The sequence below is a fragment of the Notolabrus celidotus genome, chromosome 11 (assembly GCF_009762535.1).
Source record: "Notolabrus celidotus isolate fNotCel1 chromosome 11, fNotCel1.pri, whole genome shotgun sequence".
Lineage (NCBI taxonomy): Eukaryota > Metazoa > Chordata > Actinopteri > Labriformes > Labridae > Notolabrus > Notolabrus celidotus.
In genome coordinates, this window is record NC_048282.1 from 3792154 (window position 1) to 3805030 (window position 12877).

The window sequence follows — 12877 nt, forward strand, 5'->3', positions numbered from 1 at the left end:
ATGTGTGCAGGAGTTCGAGGTGGATGACAGTGAGAGTCTGTGTCAGTGTCTGAAGAGCTTAGCCACAGATGGCAACAAACACAGAGCCAAGAACGACAGACGGAAACAACGCTCCATCTTCAGAGAAGTGCTTCATTACATCGAGGTATGTTACCTATTCATGGTTCTGCACATGTTGTGCTCTGGTCTTTGCAGATTTCTGCATGTCCCCTTTCTTACCTGCAGAACGAAGACTTCACAGAGGAGAAGATCAGGTTTGGAGTGGAGAGTGTTTATATCGACAGCTGGATGAGGAGAAGAATATATGATGCCTTCAAAGAGATCCTGGAGTCTGGAGTGAGACACCACTTACAGGTGAGGACACTTAGAGAAGCTCACAGTGTAACTAGATACTAAAGGGGTTTCTCATGAGTAACATTCTTAACAGAACATGTCCCTTAAGGTGCATTTGGACCAAGAGTTCCAGGGTCTTTCAGCCCCCAGAACTACTTTACCCTGAACTAAAAGGTTCCTGTGCCCCCATTGTTGTCTGCGTTTCGACCGCGGGCTGAAGTCCCGGGTAGATTGTGTAAATCAGGCCAGTGACGTATGGAGAAAAAAAAGTAAATGCACTACACCACCAGACCAGTAGAGGGCAGTAAAACAAAGAGGACTGCTATTCATCACAGTTGACACCATAGAAGCAGACGGACAGGCAGGTATCATTATGAGCAACACAACAGTTAGCCTGTTAGCATGAAGAGACTCAGCTGGTGCTGTTTTAGATGGTGCTATATTTCATCACAGATGGATTCACTGAATCAACACGTGAGAGGAGATAAGCGCGAGTAGCAAAGACGTTTCAACACGGCTTTAAAATCCTTTTGAACTCAAAAAGCCGTGGCAGGATTGGCCGGTGTTTTGGTTTAAACAGCCACCCTGTTAACTGGAGACTTTCAGCCGGATGCATCCCTCATAAACGTCTTTAGACGATCATTAAATATCTGATGAGGATATTTTGAAATCTTAATAAAAACTAAACTAGTTTGCATTCCCAGGAACTCCCAACAGCTGTGTAAACTCCACAAACACTGACACGTTCAGCTGAAGGTCTCCAGTTTACAGGGTCACTTTTAAAACCGTAACACTGGGAGAGACTCATTCACGGTGGGCTGAGAGAAGACTACTGTTACAAGCTGCTAAATCAAGAGAATCACAGCTTCTTCTTTTGAAAAGTACACACACATACAAAAAAGATAGAACAAATAAAAACTAATGAAAGAAAGAGAAATCAAGTGAATCACAGATGTGTGTGATGTTATTGTGGACGGAGGGAGGAATAAAAACACTGCGGTTAATCTACCAATCAGACACGTTCAGCATTGCAGGCCCCGCCCCCAGAAAGTCCTGGGACCTTGAAAAGTACCACCCCCAAGCAGGGGCTTTTCAGGGGGGAGATTATCTAACTACCTGAACTAAATTTAGACCCTGGGTCCACCGGTCGAAACGCACGTAGTTCAGGGGTAAAGTTCCTGCTGTTGAAAAACACCTTTAGTAACATGTCTGTTCTGTGGTGATACTAGTTCCATGTTAGTTGTGTTTATCCATGTTATTGATCCAAGCATGTCTTTGTGTTTCGCTGCAGTTCAACCCACTACTAAGAGACATCTTCGGCCTCGGGGCTCCCCTCATTCTGGACACTGGTGTTAAAGTCAACAAGATTTCCCGCTTTGAGAAGGTAACAGCAGCTCCACTAAATCCCAACCTTGAGGTTTCTGGAATCCTCTGGCCTTGAATGTTAAGGCCCTGTCACAACGTAACGATTTAGCCAGCGTATAAAAAAAATTGGCGAGTATGCTGAAATACGTCACATAAGTTACAGCTAAGTTTTGTATAAGTGAAGAGCACGCTGGTATACGTCGTAGTACGGCGAGTAAGTTGACGTATGCGGCGTATGGATCATACGTTCGGCATACGCCTGCCATAAGTTGTAGGTTAGTTCTGCGATGGTTGACACACGTTCACACACATAGAGCTGTGTGTCTGCGTGTGTGTGAGTGTGAGAAGCCTTGGAGCTCTCACTCAGTGTCAAACAGCAGAGCCTCTGAAACAGAAGCTGCAGCCAGCATGTCAGAGTCTGCTGGTGTTCAATGATAAAGCTGCTGTTGTTGAATTCAATGAAGTTCAAAATGTGACGTTTTTGAAAGCACTGCAGTCAATAAGTGGAACTTCTCTATAAAGAGCAGAGGCTGTGTTCCTGCTGGTTTCACTCCTCTGACACTCTCCACGGCTCATCATGTTCTTACAAAGAGAGACTGCAGAGTTTTTAATAACACACACCTTTTTAATCACCAATGAAGAGCATCTCATTTCAACACTTATACATCATCATTAATGAGCAGCAGCCTTTTTATACACTTCGTCTGTGTTATTACGCTGCCACGCACTGTGCACAAGTGGACTATAGTTGGGCCTAAGGTATGAATATGATATGTATACGCCCACAACTGAAAACAACATCAGTGTATGTCAGTGTGTTAGAGGCATTTTGATACGTTGGGAAAACGCTGGCTAAATTGTCGAGGTGTGTCAGGGTCATTACTTCATCAGCATTTACTTGAATGTCATGCATTCAGCAGCTATTGTGAAGGTTTAGCATGAAGTAATCCCGTGTGGTTACAGCTTAAGAAGTCTGAATCTTCATGCACTCATTTATTCATATTTCTCCTTCAACAGCATCTTTTCAATTCAGCTGCGTTTAAGGCCAGGACGAAACAGAGGAACAAAGTCAGGGACAAGCGGGCTGACGTCATGTGATGGAAGAATTGAGCGGATAGACGAGGAACCCCCGGGGCAACAAGAAGATGGACACAAACCGATGCCTTCAACACTTCAACTGTTGGACACACTTGACTTGACAAACTTTGAACAGGGCTGCTCTAAACCTGCAAAAACATCCTCCCGCTTTAAGATAGCCAACATTTATATTCATGATCTTATGTTTTGACCGAGCATGAATTGCTTTTCACTCATTTTAACGCAGAGTAATGTGAATGCTTCCAACAAGAAAATGCTCCCAAAGTAAAGTATGAAGACTTTTTTGAGAGTCGAACATTTGGAAACTCTAGGATACATTTTAGACTTGTGGAATCCTTCCATGTTACAGTCACTGAAACTCTAAATGGTGCTAATGAGTATTGGTTTTCATACTCAGCTTGGATTACTGTCCTTTGTCTTTCTAATCCATATTTACAAATTCAGTTTCCACACAGTGTTGAGCCCCTTTCACTGAGCTTAACAAATCCTCATTGATCTCTGAGGCTTCATATTTAAACATCAACGTCCTGAAACAATCTGGAAACCCTCTCCTCTGGGCTCTTCAGTCCTCCCACGTGGCTTACCCAGCTGCCAAACCAGAACCTTACTACACAAACAATGCCACGTTGACAGAACATGTGTGTGGTGTTTGCGTGAGTGTGTTTTATTTGATTTTATTCAACATCATAAAATAAAACCTAAATAATAATGAGAAAGGAAGACGCCTATTGAATAAAGATGAAATCACAGTTAATATGAAATCAAAGATTGTCATTTTTCTATGAATATTTTTTGAAGAGGGAAAAATCTGTTTTAACCGTTTCTGGTGAATAATTGTATTTTACTTTCTAATTTATTACAGAGCAGTACTGTGTGATTTTTAAGACACTTAAAGTTGCTAAGAACTGTTTACAGAAACAACCATGGGATAACAAAGATGAGAGAGTTTATAGTTTTTCCTCCATGTGTATTTTAAATGCAGGTCGGTGGGTCATGTGTATGGATTGCAGGTAGAATGTACAAAGGGATTTATGGTGACTTGAATCATGAGATGCATTTCAATGATTTACCTTCTAACAGCAGTAAATGTACACAGACCATTATCCAGAGCTGCTGATCAGTAGAGTCTGGTTCTTGTGAGACCTTTTTAATGCTCCAGTAATCAAAGTATTTGTGTTTTTGAATGTGTTGAATTTGAAAAGCACACTCAGCAGCTACTTCAGTGGTCAGCATTCACAGTTTTTATTCCAGACCAGGTTTGTTCTTTTCAAGATGAAGTGCAGCAACAAGCCAAACAAACTGATCAGTGGCTCTGATGTCGGAGCAAATGGATATACGCTGGATCAAATGAAATAAAGAATATATAAGCACGGCTCTCTTTGTCTGAGTTATTTCAAAAGAAGTGAAGTTTTGTTTATTTTTGGACTATTCCACTTACACTTGTTAGTCTTTATATATCTCTTATGAGCAGTGCTGGACAAAGTCCCCGTCTTCATGACTGAAGTCAGAGTATAGATCCTCCTGGTCAAACATGACTCCAATACAAGTGAAAGTTGTTCAGTCAGATTCTGACTTGAGTTAAAGTCCTGGAGTACTTGCTTTAAAAATACTGAAGTATTCGAAGTACTTCTTAAAATATCTCTAAACGTATTTTCACAAAGCATGAGGTCAGTCAAGAATGCATGTGTGAACATCCGTTCTGTTTATCTAGAAAACATTTTCATCAGATTTCAGATCTAAAAAGTCTACCATGAAATATAAACTAAGTTACTACAAGCACAGACAAGTTTACAATGTTCATTTTAAGACAGATCTTGATCCCACATGTGACAGATGTCTACAAGAATCTGCCACTCTCATACACATGTTCTGGACTTGTCCAAAATGGAACAGTTTTTGGGAGTCCATCTTTAACACCTTGTCAAACGTTTGTGACAACCATGTCCTTTTTTAGCCCTGTTTGGAGTGACTCCAAGGATCATCAGTTTGACTAAACAACAGACCAACATGATAGCTTTTTGTACTCTCTTAGCGAGAAGAAGGATGAATACAAATGTGGAAAGAACGATGGCCACCTGTATATGGACACTGGGTAAGAGAGGTCATGTACTATGTCCAACTAGAAAAGATAAGATACACTATAAAGGGGTCACTTAAGAATTTCATTGACACTTGGCAACCTTTCTTAACTTTCTTTGAAACTCTAAGTGCTGATGAAATTAATCTTAGTGTGTAATGTATATGTAGGTGTATATTGTGTAGGTATGTATGTGTGTATATATGTAGGAGTCTTTCTGTTTTATTATTATTATTTCTACATGTATGTATGTTTTGTCTTTTGATTTCTGGCAATTATGTTCTGGTACTGGTAATGAGACATGGAGGGGAGGGGAGAAAAAAGTTTGTACAATGAAAATGACTGTATGTTTACTTTTCTTGTAATATATTAATAAAAAGACCTTGATAAAATAAAAAAAGTTTACAATGTTCCTCTGGAATCAAAGCAGTGTGTTAGCTCCAGACCTCCACATGCTTTCTCAGGTTAGATGCTGATGTTTTGGAAGCTGTGATGAAGTTTGTGTGGTAAACAGATCAGAGATTTACAACAATACAAACAATCATTCTGTATTTCCAAACCTCAAATGTGGGTTTAAAATATGGCCGTGGTGCTCAGGTAGAGAATCATCATCCTTCTCAGTCATAGCCATCATCACCACGACTAAATGAACGACTGATCTGAAGAACTTTTGATCTACACTCAACCCAGGTACGGCTACACCACTGAGACAAACCAAACACAAGGACACCAACAGTTTACGGTCTTTGGGATCTGATTTCAGAAAAGAAGATTCATCAGCTGACTTCAAAGATAAAGTAGAGAGTAACTAGAGCACTGATAGAAATGTAGAGTTAAAAGGATGATATTGTCTTTAAATGGAGTAAAAGTAATAAGTTCCCCAAAAAATAATAATCAAGTAAAGTACAGATACTCAAAACATTTACTCAAGTACATTTACTTTGTTACTGTCTACCACTGCTTTTAAGTTGCTCAAAGGTTTCATGTTCAGTGAAGGTAATGGGATAGATATTTCTGATTGCCCGAAGAGAAGAAACTCAGATGTTAGCCTGGCGGACATGACAAACCAATATATGGACATATTTCCTTTTGTTTCCTTTGAGAATTTACTGTAAAAATAATCTGAGACGCATTTAAGTGAAGAGCAGCTGCCGTCTGAAAGATTCAAATGTTAAAAAAATGTATGCATATTCACATTTGAGGCTCAGATGAAAGAATAAAATGCTGTTTGCCTTGTAGGCAAACATTGAAAATAGTCACAGAACACCTGTGGCTGTTAATTTATTTAAAGCCATTTTTTAATATTTTATTGTTGTCACAGTTTGTTCTGCTACACTTTAAAAATGTGAGCATTAATTGAAAATGGAGTTATAAAAGTTAAAATGTCATATAAGTGTATTAAAAAGTAAAATGTACTTAAAAACCTGAGGTAAAGTTACACTTTTATTCACTAAAGATACACCTGACTTCTAAGAAATGGCACGAGTTAACATTTTAAACTGGGGTGATTTTATTTATCTAAAGGTACATCGTATTAATGTCAGAAAAGTTATATAGTTGCTCATACAAAAAAATGTTACAGTAGTAATGAAATGTTAAAAACCATAATCAAAAATCCCAACCTCTGTGCCCCTCTGCTGCCCCCTCGCGGTACACATCCTCCACTCCACCCCTTCACTCTGAGGAAAATGGTATCGTCCATGAATCCAACATGGAGGCTCTGCTGTAGTGAGTCCAGAGTTTGAGTTAATAACAGGGTTAAGAACTGGTGAATCAGTTCCTGGAGAGGAGACAGAGTCCTTCATAGAGACACACATGAAGGGGACGGAGGAGGGGTTCAGTTCGGAGACTTTTTAACCTAAAGGTTGTTCACAGGGAGAGAGTTAACGACAGTGTTTGGTGGCACGAGCTTCAACTTGTTTGAGCTAACAGTTTCAATGTGAACTTGTCTGTTTGTGTGTGTGTGTGTGTGTGTTTGTGTGTGTTTGTGTTTATTTGTGTGTGTGTTTGCGGCAGCTGAAAACAGATGGACCCGGGTCAAATCTCCTGGGTGTATGGGGAAGTCAGCGGCGTCCCTACCCCTCTTTATGCACAGGTGAAGGAGGAGCAGCTCCCAGAGGTCCGGATCTACACTGTGGGTGTAGGTGAGTCTCTCTCTCTCTCTCTCTCTCTCTCTCTCTCTCTCTCTCTCTCTCTCTCTCTCTCTCTCTCTCTCTCTCTCTCTCTCTTGATCACACACACACACACACACACACACACACACACACATACAGGTGTGCAGAGAAGAGATTGGAAAAGTCTGGACATAAATGTAAACTAATTGCTGCCTAAAAGTTAAGGGACTTCAAATATGAAACTGAGATGATTTCAGAAAGTCACAAGGAATATTTACATAACAGGGACAAACTTTTTAAATTTCTAACTATTCTGCGCTTCTGTACATGCTTTATTATTATTTTATTTTAACTTATTTCATTTTATTTTATCTTATTTTGTTTTATTTGTATTTAATTTAATTTTATCTTATTTAATTTTACTTTAATTTACTTTTTCTATATATTATTTATTTTATTCGTATATATATATATATAATTTTTATTTTATCTTATGTTATTGATTCATTATTTGTTTTATTTTATCTTTTTTATTTTTATTTTATTCATCTATTTATCTTATTTTATTTTTATTTTATCGTATTTTTATATAGATCTTAATTTATTGTATTTCAATCTTTTATTATTTTACTTCTTTGTTATTGCTTTGATTTTTATCTTTTTAATTAATTTTTTTCTTCTATATATCTTATTTTATTTTTACTTTATCTTATTTGTATATATATATATATATCTTAATTTATTGTATTTTCATTTTAACTCATTTTATTTATTCATTGTTTATTGTTTTAACTTTTTTATTCTTTATTAATATTTGTCTATATATCTTATTTAATTTTATCTTATTTTAAAATGTATTCATTATTTATTTTATTTTATTTTATTTTATTTTATCATTTTTTCATTTAGATTTTATTTGTATTTATATCTTATTCTATTCCTTCTTCTATTAATATTGTAATGACTGAATGTCCCCCCGGGATAAATGAATAAATATTAGTATTTATCACAGGGGATGAAGTATTTCTGATTCTGATTTGGAGCAGTTTGGAAGATCATAATTGTGGTGCAGTTAACAAAAACAACTCACACTTTAAGTTAGAAATCAAAATAGGGAATATGTGGACAAACTAAATCTAAATAGAGGATTGAATAATCTTTGTATAATGGGAGACACTGCGGTGTTTTCACCTGTTATTAGTTAGATTCTATTTCACTGTGCACTAACATTGTATGAAAATCAGCCGTACTTACTCCCTTTTGTTCAGCAGAAAAGTCAAATTAATTCATAAAAATAGACTCAGCAATGATCATTATCACTGTATGACATCAAAATGCTAAAAAGAAAGTAACACTCAGGGTACTGATACTATTGTTAACCTTGTATCAGTAATATATCTGAGAAAAGCTTTTGTGGTTTTGAATAAATATCAAGTGAAATTCTTTTGTGCATGAAATTTTAACATCTGATGATATGAGAGAAAAAAAGAAAATATTTTAAATGCAGAAAGAAACGCATCTGAGGAAATGGAATATTCACAGTAAACAGAGGAGTATGAATGCAACTGTGTTTAGATTTTTATGGAAACAGTCAACAGTCACACACTCTTTAGGAATAACTACGACATCCAGGAAGTGTTTCGTGACAAGCTGCTGGTCAGACATCTTGTCTTAAGGGTTTATAAAGGTTGTTGGAGGTCACCCATCTGTTAACCTGGACTAGTCCCAGTCTGGTTTACCGTTGTTTACATGCAGCAAATTGGATTGTGGGTTTAAGGCAGGGCACTTGTGTTTGGATGAAAGTGCTTCTGCTGATTCAACACAAACTACTGTTTTAACGACTTTCACATGACAGAAATAACACACGAACATGGTGGACATAACCCTGAATGTGTGGTGCTGCAAATACACATTTAAAGTGAAATAATTTATGATTGAAGAATAGACATTATAAGGAATGATTAAGAGTACACCAGAGACTTTAAGGTGATTTAAATATGAAGCTTCTCTTTATTTAACCACACTTTTTTAACTTCTCACTCTTTCCATATCCAGACTGGAGTCAGAGGGATTCAGTCCGAGGCTCCAGACTCACCTACACGCAGCAGTGGACTTTTCTATCAGACAATAATGACCACAGGAGCATCAGGACGGCCCTCCCACCTGGACCGTGTGTACCTGTGTCTGCAGAGTGAGTACACATTCAGTCACATGCTGGTACAAAAGAAGTCACAATGACCTCTTGGTTTCAGAATGAAGCCTAAGCTGTACTGCCTCATACCTTTTTTTTAAAGGTCAGTAAAGTGGGGCGGATGAATCTAAATCCTAAACAAACAAAGAAACTGGGCAAACAAAAATAAAACAAAACAAAACCCTTGGCTTACAAATCCAGCAAATAATTGACATTTGAGAGGAGATTTGAGTATGACATTATCCTACTAACATTATGTACATATTTAGTCCTACACAAACCCCATAATAAGAAGAGAAGAAACGTCCACTCCAATATAGGACATGAAGGGCTCCTATGAATTATGAAATACATCGTCTTTAGAATGCAACACACACGTTAGGTAGTCAAGAGAGAGATATTCAAGGATTAAGTGTTTTATTTGGGACTTTGTCTGCTACCCAGTTCAAGAGTATGCACTCCCTTGCACAAAATGTTAACATGCTATAAAGATTTATTTTATATTTAGGGCCCGAGCACCGATGGTGGCGAAGGCCCTATTGTAACCCTAAGGGTTTCATATTATAGGAGATTGCAGTTTTGGACCCCTGAACGTTCATGAAAGCGCAAGTATTTTTGCACACTCATCGGGCCTGGTAAAAATTGCAAGTTATTATAGATCTCGCAAAAAAATTCGCAGTAGCGCCCCCTAGAGGTAAAAATAACACCGTACGCATCAAGTTTTTTGAGCTACATGCATGAAAATTTGTACACATATTTATGGCATCAGGACGCACAAAAGAGTCAGTGGCACCCATATTCAAAACTCAACAGGAAGAGCGCCACCTAGCTTTGAACATGCAAAATTGGGCCAAAATTGGTCTGTGCAAGGGTGCATACTTTTGCTAATTTCTCCTAGAGCTTTTCTCCGATTCAGTCCAAACTAGGCCCATTCTATAGGAAACCCATTGACGATTAATACAAAGTAAAGGCATTCCGTTTAGACGAAAGTTGTGGGCGTGTCGGACTTTGGGGCGGGGCATTAAAAAAAAACGTTGGAAAATGGATTTTTGTGACTTTAAAATGCACGTAATCTCACCTCATCCAACACACTCATCAGTCCTGGGAAAAATTGCGACATTTTATGGGTTTCGCAAAAAAAGTCGAAAAATGTGCTCACTAGCGCCCCCTACAGTTTTCAAAAACCCCTCCCCATAGAGGTTATTTTGAGCTACTTGCTTGAAAAATTGTACGCATATTCATGGCATCAGGACGCACAAAAAAGCCTCTTGCACCCATACCCCAAACTCAACAGGAAGAGCGCCACCTAGCTTTGAACATGAAAAATTGCGTCAAAATAAGGGTGCATACAAATGCTATTGGCCTCCAGAGCTTTTCTCCGATTCAGTCCAAACCAAGGGCAACCTATAGTAGACACCTTGACGAGAAAAAATTATCAGAACAAATTTTGATCAGATAAAAATTGTGGGCGTGGCATGTGTTGAGGCGGGGCATCAAACGCTTTGAATGTGAAGAATGACGCCAAAATAAGGGTGCATACTTTTGAGAGCTCCTCCTAGAGTTTTTCTCCGATTCAGTCCAAACAAGGCACATTCTATAGCAGACATATTGACGATTAAATTAGTGTTAAAGGAATTCTGTTCAGACTAAAATTGTGGGCGTGGCATGTGTTGAGGTGGGGCATCAAATGCACATACAGCTTTTAATGTGAATAATGTACATGTATTTCACATTCTACTGACCAGGACAGTAAAAACAAACTTTCAAACACTATTTACTATATACCATTTGATAGTTTAGAAATTGGGCTTTAATTGGAACATCATTACTTTGCTCTTATGTGCATTAAAAATTTTCAAAAAATCATCAAACAACAAAAATATTAAAAATATAAATTAAAATGATTACAATATTTTTCCTGCAAGCGCATTTCATTGGTCACATGTCTTTGAAAAAAAATCCCCAAACATGCACTTCATTCCACCATGTGTATTTCAGCGAATCACAGCGCATTTTATTAGTCACGTGTCTTAAAAAAAAACAAAAACAAAACATGCACGTCATCCCCGTCATGTGTATTTCAGCGAATCACAGCGCATTTTATTAGTCACATCTCTTGAAAATGATGACACCGTCTGAAATGACCTACACGTTGCATCCGGTCTTAAAGGGATAACCACGTATATGTCGCATCCGGCCTTAAAGGTAAACACGCGTATACGTTGCATCCAGTCTAAATGGGTTAAACGTACAGAATGTAGTTGGATTATTGCAAGCCAGTTTCAAGGATTTACATTTTTTCAGAAACATTAATTTCATTAACAGAACTTTAGACATAGAGCCTTCAGTATCCAACCAAAGGGATGCAGTATCTTTACTCATCCAGTCGGATATGGTGCATAGATGAGCACTTAACTGGTACTTCCAAATGCCTGGCAAATCCAGACCACCCTCTGAGGATAAGAGACGTAGTGTTGCTACCTTGAGATGTGCCTTCTTTTTGGCCCATATAAACAAATATACTAATGTAATGAGAGGCTTTGTTTCATTTTAGGTTGATAAGTGGACTTTCTCCCATTCAATGTCTTCGGGCTGTTATCAGGGAAATATCTGGCCACCAGCTCTTAGAGGTGAGTAAACACAGACTACAGCTTCCTCTGTATCATCAGTGTGTGAGCCTTTTGACAGACGTCTGCTCGTCTTTGCTCAGATTTGGGATCAACACGGTCTCAGCAAATGTCTCAACCTGACTCTTCTCAACAAACACGGCAGAGTGTATGACAATGGTAGGACGATTGCACCTTTTGGGGCACGTGGGTCAATGTGCTGATGTGTTTTTGTGAGTTTCTATAAATACTTCCTGGTGTGTGTTGCCAGCTCACTTTGGATGTCTGGCTTGGTCAGAGTGTGAGAAGAAACTCCTGTATGTAGCTGAGAAGAGCAGGAATGCATCAACGGAATTTCAGGTATAACACATGACTACACATACACACACACACACAATTTTTAGTGAATCATTTAACATCTTGTGTAAGAACTTAGCCTCAGGAATGTGAATTATTCTGATGTGTTTCTTATTTTGCTTGTGTTTCCAAACAGGACAGAAATGTGTACAGTGAAGACTGGGGCGAGGGTCTGACCAATAGGAGCGTGCCTGTGCTTTGTGTGGTGAATCTGCAGAGTGGCTCGGTCAGCGTGCTGCAGGGCGTCCCCAGTGATGTCTCACCTGGACAGGTGAGGGTCGGGTGCTTTCAGCTACTTGATTCTGTTTTCTAGGATGTAGAGATTTCAGTAGGAAATAGTAGTGTTTGATGTTTGTATTAGTTAATGATTTTAAATGCACTTTTGTGTGAAATATGAAGTCTGACAGTTTTCACCCTGTGCTCCATTTGTTGCATGTTTCAAGGTCAATATGACTAATAGATACACACAGTTTGGAATCACTACAGGAGATTCTTCAATGCCAATCAAACAGGATTGAAGAACTCCACTTGAAGCACTACTGACAGTCTTAGATTGTTATTCTGTGTCTTGCAACATTATGGAAAGGATACCTACAGGGACAAAGCTTCTGAAAGAAAAAAGACATTGTTTATTAAAACCAGAAATAGACAAAAAATCACTTCAAAGCAATCTAATTTGGGCTACCAGAACACTGGCGTTGCTTTTCCACAGCTGCCTGGACTAGTAACGTTTTTT

At 38.3% G+C, this 12877-nt stretch overlaps 2 protein-coding genes across 2 annotated transcripts in view; both read left to right on the plus strand.

Moving 5' to 3' along the window:
• ifrd2 (interferon-related developmental regulator 2) overlaps window positions 1–4171 on the plus strand; it is a 24935-nt gene extending 20764 nt beyond the window's left edge. Inside the window, exons 9-12 of the mRNA XM_034696024.1 lie at window positions 11–145; window positions 226–354; window positions 1625–1717; window positions 2716–4171. Coding sequence (XP_034551915.1) covers window positions 11–145; window positions 226–354; window positions 1625–1717; window positions 2716–2796 — 438 coding nt within the window. The 3' untranslated portion in view covers window positions 2797–4171. The remainder of the gene's footprint in view (window positions 1–10; window positions 146–225; window positions 355–1624; window positions 1718–2715) is intronic.
• A 2373-nt stretch (window positions 4172–6544) lies between these two features.
• The window catches only part of zgc:136971 (S9 family peptidase), a 35139-nt gene continuing 28806 nt past the window's right edge, over window positions 6545–12877 (plus strand). The window contains exons 1-7 of the mRNA XM_034696066.1: window positions 6545–6737; window positions 6890–7017; window positions 9043–9178; window positions 11733–11808; window positions 11889–11964; window positions 12056–12144; window positions 12278–12412. Of these exons, the coding sequence (XP_034551957.1) occupies window positions 6900–7017; window positions 9043–9178; window positions 11733–11808; window positions 11889–11964; window positions 12056–12144; window positions 12278–12412 (630 nt within the window). The 5' untranslated portion in view covers window positions 6545–6737; window positions 6890–6899. The remainder of the gene's footprint in view (window positions 6738–6889; window positions 7018–9042; window positions 9179–11732; window positions 11809–11888; window positions 11965–12055; window positions 12145–12277; window positions 12413–12877) is intronic.